This window comes from Penaeus japonicus, unplaced genomic scaffold (genome assembly GCF_977035675.1).
Source record: "Penaeus japonicus unplaced genomic scaffold, GWHDUDI00000001_assembly GWHDUDI00000028, whole genome shotgun sequence".
NCBI classification, from domain to species: domain Eukaryota; kingdom Metazoa; phylum Arthropoda; class Malacostraca; order Decapoda; family Penaeidae; genus Penaeus; species Penaeus japonicus.
Genome location: NW_028234430.1, coordinates 18,649,057 through 18,656,556, shown reverse-complemented (window position 1 = coordinate 18,656,556; position 7,500 = coordinate 18,649,057). Strand labels below are relative to the sequence as shown.

At 46.8% G+C, this 7,500-nt stretch overlaps 1 protein-coding gene across 1 annotated transcript in view; it reads left to right on the top strand.

Annotated features, from left to right (window-relative positions):
* The window catches only part of LOC122250726 (uncharacterized), a 55,197-nt gene that overhangs the window by 40,002 nt on the left and 7,695 nt on the right, over positions 1 to 7,500 (top strand). Inside the window, exon 4 of the mRNA XM_043012299.2 lies at positions 5,076 to 5,186. Within this exon, the coding sequence (XP_042868233.1) occupies positions 5,076 to 5,186 (111 nt within the window). The remainder of the gene's footprint in view (positions 1 to 5,075; positions 5,187 to 7,500) is intronic.

Genomic DNA, 7,500 nt, shown 5'->3' with positions numbered 1-7,500 from the left:
AATTACCTCTCCGTGGGGTTCCCTTATCCTCTCTCCCCTGTGCCCTTATTTTCTCCCAAGAAAACACTGATGGTTAGGATGGCACGTCACTCTCCGATATTTGTAACGAAACCAAGACTAAAAAGAAGCTAATAAGAACTGTGGTTAGCAGTGCAATAGGGTCCGGCTGTGTTTGACGGCGGCGGGAGAGTTGCCCGGACTACCACGTGCCGAAGATGCCACCCCGTCTCCTTTTTCCTGTGTCTGGCTCTGGCTACGGCCTCCCACTCGCACGATCGCCACGTCTGAATGCTCTGGCTGTTATCATATATACTGGAAGTGGACTTATTCTAGTTTCCTGTATTCATGCTTTCTGGTAGACAAAAGAAGTATTAGAGATGTTGCGTTTCATCGTGGCAACATCTGCTTTATGGCGCACACCTGCCAGATGGTTTAAAGGATCATTTGTTTACTTACACTCGAACGTTTATTTGTGTTGATGTCCTTTTTTACTTTGCTAAAAATAAAAAGAGGCAAGCCAGTGTGCGGCGGTGGATGAGGAGGAGGACGTGCAATGGATAGTGATGAAAGACGAGATTGGAACGCGCCATACCAGACATTGCTAAGGTTTGCCCCCCCCCCCCCCCCCCCCCCCGCGCACTGCCGGCCTTTGCTTGTTATGTAGGCGGGAGCAACGCGCGCGCACACACGCACCATTCATCCTGTTTCTTCATATGACTCTTACTTCTGCTTGCCAGTACAGGAATGATCTAACTGATAAACATGATTTTTAATGTTAAGATGCACCTCGCACCGAAAGACTTCCACGTGGATACGTGTTCCTTTTACCTCCTGTAAAATGGCCCTAGTTAACCCCTTCGACACGATGACGCGTATACTGCGTCATCGCAGCGCTCGCGTCAAATCCGATGACGCGCATACTGCGTCATGGCTCAGTTCTGGTGGAATTGCGTTTTCTTTCTTCCGGATACTGTACGAGATATTTCAGAATAGAGGTCGGATATGATACGATATATTACTTGACTTTCATTATTAATAATTTATTACATAAGAGTGGGATTTGCTTATACCAGGGGAGGCATTGATGGGCCCTGCTAGCAATCATTTTATTATTTATTTATGGAACATTTTGTAAAAATATAAAACATATTATGATTAGTTTACCATACTATTTCAATCGTTTTCTTTGGTTATCTGAGTGAGGCCTCCCACCAAGGTCACTCTTTCCATCTTCCTCCCAACCCATGTAAATAACTTGTCACATGCATATGGGGGATGAGGTTAACTATGCATATTTTGATATATAACACATGATGATTATGTTGAGGTTTTCGCTATAAACTTGTAGAGGTTTTGGCTTAAAACTTGTCATATTCAGTAGCGACGTTTAAAATTTGGCGCGCTCGGGCAGCTCGGATACGGCGCGAGGAGCGTTTTCTACTGCTCGGAGTGAAGAGGTTAAGTGCAGGCCAGCACAAAGGGCGTGGGTACAAAGCCTCACCTGAGTCCGTGGCACGTAAGGAATAGTTCTAAGAAGTGGTCACGTGAGGAGCTCCGCGTCACACATGCTTGCCTCCACCGCCGTCCACTGGCGTCCAGGGCAGGGAGCACAGCCGAACCCCATGTCTTGTTGACAATTATCGGGTCGGGAAAATTATTAGTCGGCGAAAGTTTTACTTCTTCTACTTTCCCTAGCCTGTAAAGACGCCGTTTATTCCGCTGGGCATTTTTTCAGGAACAGTTGATGGGTATCTTTGTCAGTGTTTTTCCGACCACATCATGCTTTAGAATGTCTTCCCATCTAGCTCACACCTGTCTCTGAAGCAACAGTTTCAGCAAAATAGACGATATAGTCAGATAAGACACGTTACGCTGAACACGTTACGAATATAGCTGAATTCACTGCTTCGGGTCTATCTGACTTATAGACCGGAATATCAAACAATTCACTTGCCATAACGTTTTTTTCTGCTTCACATGAGTAGTTGTAACGCAACAGGTAATCAGAGAGACCGTCTGATATCAGTGTTTGATATAAATCCGGAATCTCTCTCTCTCTCTCTCTCTCTCTCTCTCTCTCTCTCTCTCTCTATATATATATATATATATATATATATATATATATATATATATATATATATATATATATATATATATATATATATATATATATATATATATATATATATATATATATATATATATTACTTTCTTTCTCTCTTTTTCACTTTCTTTCTCTGTGTCTCACTCTCACTCTCTCATTCTCCCAATCTCCCTCTCTCCCTCTCTCCCTCTCCCCCTTCTTCTCTTCTCTGTCACTTCCTCTCTCTCTACTCCTCCCCCTCCCTCCCTTTCTCCCTTTCCCTCTCTCTCTCCCTCCTTCCCTCTCTCTCTCTCTCTCTCTCCTTCTCTCTCTCTCTCTCTCTCTCTCTCTCTCTCTCTCTCTCTCTCTCTCTCTCTCTCCTTCTACCTCTCCTTCTCTCCCTCCCTCCTTCCCTCTCCCTCTCCCCCCCTCTCTCTCTCCCCTCCCCCCTCTCTCTCTTCTCTCTCCCCTACCCCCCCTCTCTCTCCCTCTCTGGTTCTCACTCCCTCTCCCATTCTCTTTCTCTTTCTCTCTATCTCTCTCTCTCTCTCTCTCTCTCTCTCTCTCTCTCTCTCTCTCTCTCCTTCTCTCTCTCTCCCCCCCCCCTCTCTCTCTCTCTCTCTCTCTCTCTCTCTCTCTCTCTCTCTCTCTCTCTCTCTCTCTCTCTCTCTCTCTCTCTCTCTCTCTCTCTCTCTCTCTCTCTCTCTCTCTCTCTCCTTCTCTCTCTCTCTCTCTCTCTCTCCCTCTCTCTCTCCCTCTTTCCCTCTTTCCTTCTTTCCCTCTCTCCGTCTCTTGATCACTCAGTGAATCATTCACTCTCTTTATCCCGGTTCATGCAATATTGACCTTTGTCGACTTTCATCAGTAGCAGCAGTGGAAGGGGAGTCGAAGAGCAGGCCTCCTTTAGTTGTTTTGGTGCATGCGACGCTCGTGTCGAGGTCATGTTGAGATAAGTTTCCTATGACGTGGAGTGCGTAGCTGGTGGCAAGACCGGCCGGGCAGGTCAAGGCGCAGGTGTGGGCACATTCCGCGGATGCCAGGACCGGTGGTGGTTGTGGTGGGCGCGGCTCCATGCCCCCTACACCCACTATGCGTACCCGTGCCCATAACACTCACCGGATACGCGACATCGATGACTTCATCAGACGCCAACTGACGGAGGCCTCGGGAGACGTGCAAGAAAACAAGGGGACAGTCTCACGCTTGGCCTTCCTAGCCCTAGGACGTCCAGGCGATCCCCATGAGTGACGTGTAGGTGAAATGCGCCGCCACGCTGGTAAGCCACGACGAAAATAGTGGGTTGTAGTGGTGGCTCGGTGGAAGGGCCGCCCACCCACTGGCCACGCCCATCGGCACTGGCATCCGCTTGCACCGGCGACTTGGCACCGGAGAGAACCCTATTATGACAGCCGCGAGTTGACATAGTAATTAAGAAAAAGAAATATGCGGCAGCTGGCCAACATTCCCAAGGATTTTTTTTGTAAATTATGTGATGTGTATGTATCTCTTCACTATAGTTGGATTCTATACTTGTCTCATTTAGTTTGCTGAATATGATTGGGCGTGACTACTAGTGAAGGATAGTTCAACCATCTTGAGCCACTTGTTTATCGATTGATAGAATAGAAATTATTGGTTCCAAGAAATGACTTAGCGTGCGGTCACTACATCTCATTTTTTTATTACTAGGCTCCCTCCCCACACACGCATCCATGTACACATGCCCGTACTTGCCGAGAACTACAATGGGGCATCCGGGAGGAGGCCAGCATTGCATTGAGATGGCGAATTCCTGTAGGGACGGGCCTTCGTGGTGGTCCCATGCAGGAATCTTCTTGATATCAGAGAGTCGATCTGGAGTTTGTAGAGGCCGTCAATTTCTGGTATGCTCGGCGTGAAGATCCAAGACAACTGGAAGACATTCTTCGCATTCTGGGATGTCCTCACAAGTCCAGTGGGGGGAGGCAGTCATTCTTCTGTTGGCGTTGAACATGCCTGAAATGTTAGAGCGTGGTGTGTGTAAATGTAAACAAGAAGTTTTGATGAAAAAACAATCATGCAATAAGAACCAGTCGGACCATCAGCATCGTATCCACAATGACAAGCACCCTGTATAATGTACAAGATACACTTCAATGTGGAGGCAACGCTTCTACCCACCAGGTCTATATTCATATCTAGCTTGGCTCTACCACTGCCAGGCCAGGACTGCCGAGCTTCCAAGGGATCTTGGGAATTCAGGAATGGCTGTGGTATGGCGGTTGCCCCGGGCATTCTATGAATGAGACTGAAGGAAGTCGTGGGCTCAGGCCGACTCAGATGTGTCCTCACAGAGGCAAGCTGCACAAGAGCTCCTTCCCGCCGCTGGCAAGGGTTGGTTTGATTCGATCATTCCTCGGATACAAGATCTCTTCTAAAAGCCGGAATGTAAGTAGTCAAAGTCTATTAAAGAATTAAGGAATAATCTTTTAATGCAATTAGGCGCGTAAATTGGCGGTTCCGACGGCGTCAGAGGCACGACAGCTGCTGCATCCGGTTCTGGCGTTTAGGGGAAATAGAGATCCCAACGTTTCTCAGAACTTCTGGATAGGAAATAACCTATTAATCGGTCCATCCATAGCGGCCAGTAATAATGCTCCTGTACGCCAGCAACATTCCTGCAGTTTCTAGACGCCGGCGACACTCGACGCCCACACACGTCATCGCGAGGGCGGACCTGCTTCATTCTAGCCACGCGTAGCGGCACTACTATGGGCCTTGCGGAATTATCTAAATCGGTGTCTTCATGTCTCTCTACCTATATGAATGCGTTAATCTTTAACCGCTTAGATGAAGCGCTTACAACATCAAAGGCTCAGTGACCAGATCACATGAAGGGAAATGCACCATCAATCGTGTATTATATGATCTCTCTCTCTCTCTCGCTCTCTCTCTCTCTCTTTATGATTTCATCTTGAGCGGCCGCCAGTAACCGTGTCTTTCTCTCCCGCAGCCGGCCCAGTGGACCCGGAGATCGACGAGCACTTCCGACGCAGTCTTGGGAAGGACTATCAACAACTGTTCGCGGCCACGCCCCCTGCACCTGCGCCGTCTACAGACTCAGGTAATTAACACCATCGTATGTACTCTTTCCCTCCCAGCTGCACCAGTGTTTCTCTCCATTTACTGTTCCTCTTGCTCTTCTCTACATTTCCACTTATTCTTCTGATGTTCTTCTTTTGTCTTCTTCCATTTCCCCGCCATTTATTCTTTCCGAAGATGACTTTCATTGGTAATTAATTTGAAATATCACCCTGCCGAATGTACTGTTCGTCATTTACTCACTTCTTATCCCCCCCCCCCTCTCCGTTTCTCGGTCGCCGAGCTGCACATCCCTTGCGCGCGTGTAGTGCCTGAAAGCAGTAGAATTCCTGATGAACTTCACATGTTTTTGTCTGGCTTTGTGTGGCTAAGGACGCGAATCCCCTGGACCAACTTCACAGGTCGTGGCCGCCCCCTCACGATCCGGCCTCACATGCTCAAAGAAATGTTGCGATTCTTCGTAGCAGTTACACTGTCATTCCGGCTTAGGCATCTGTAAACATTCGGAGGCACGCCCTCAATTTGCAACTTGCTCGGGGAAAAGAAGCAGACAGTAAACGGCTTAAGATACAATGGGTCTTGGTCCATCTTTACCCCGCCGCCTCCTTAGACTGGGATCACCTCGTTCTAAGTCTTTACAAACCCGCCTTTGTGTGTAAGTCGTTATTTATATTCGGAGATGAGGTAACGGTCTCGAGTTTAGCTACTTTGTTCGTGGATATTTATACCCGGGATTTTGGTTGAATAGAATCGCGTCATACAACTAGTGGAGCTGAGCAGTGATGTGTTTTTGTTTATTTTTGTTCTTTTAAACTGCATATCCATCGTCCATTCTTTTGTTTTTTCCCATTTACAAATACCCCTTCCGCCCTCTCCTCCACCTCCACCCGTCGAGAAGAGATAACATTCTTCTACTTTTTCCCAGACGACAATATCCACTAACCTCAAGGTGGTGAAGGTTTGTCGTTGGAAGGGGAAGAATGTCAGCTTACCTGACACTTTGCCCGATGTTTGCCTCTTGCGCTCTCGGTGGAATGCTCGCGCAGAGACTTGGCTTTGGAAATATGTTGCTCCGAAAATTAGTTTGAGCTTAGGCTGATAAAACTCATTGACGCCCTCTTGAACATTTGCGTTCATCAAAACAAGCCAGGTGAGACGTAGACACCGGAGAAGCAAGGGCATCTCCTCGGCTCCTGCGGCCAAGAGCCCGGAGCCAGGTCGCTCCAGGGGAAGCAGGTGGTGAGGGGGACCTTGATTAAAACCAGCGCTCGGTACACCGAGTGCATTAGTCTCTCGCTCGTGACAGACAAATCTGTCTTGGCTTCACTCACTCGCTCTTACGAGTAAAGGCATGATACGACCAACACAGTTTCCTTCACTCAGGCATCACTGGTCGCCTCCTTGATGTTTTTCGTCCTTTATTAATATATGTGTGTGTTTGTAATATATATATATATATATATATATATATATATATATATATATATATATATATATATATATTTATACATATATTTATATACATATATATACATATTTATATTTATATTTATATTTATATTTATATTATTATTACAAACGCACCCCCCTACACACACACATACACACACACACACACACACACACACACACACACACACATATATATATATATATATATATATATATATATATATATATATATATATATATATATATATTAATCTATTTATTTAAGTGTAAGACGAGTAAATTCCTCGTCAAATACCTAAACGTAGTTCAGCACTCAAGTTTGTAGTCGTTCGCATAGCCAAAGTCTCCGCGGTCTGACACGTTCTCTGGCGGACGTTTATGGATGCTGGAGTTGGCGCCATCTGAGTGCCCTCCCCCCCTCCCCCCCTCCTCTCTCTCTCTCTCTCTCTCTCTCTCTCTCTCTCCTCTCACTCATCTCTCTCTCTCTCTCTCTCTCTCTCTCTCTCTCTCTCCTCTCTCTCTCTCTCTCTCTCTCTCTCTCTCTCTCTCTCTCTCTCTCTCTCTCTCTCTCTCTCTCTCTCTCTCTCTCTTCTCTCCTCTCTCTCTCTCTTCTCTCTCTCTCTCTCTCTCTCTCTCTCTCCTCTCTCTCTCTCTCTCTCTCTCTCCCTCTCTTCTTCTCTCTCTCTCTCTCTCTCTCTCTCTTTCCTCTCTTCTCTCTCTCCTCTCTCTCTCTCTCTCTCTCTCTCTCTCTCTCTCTCTCCTCTCTCTCTCTCTCTCTCTCTCTCTCTCTCTCCTCTCTCTCTCTCTCTCTCTCTCTCTCTCTCTCTCCTCCCCCTCTCTCTCTCTCTCTCTCTCTCTCTCTCTCTCTCTCTCTCTCCCTCTCT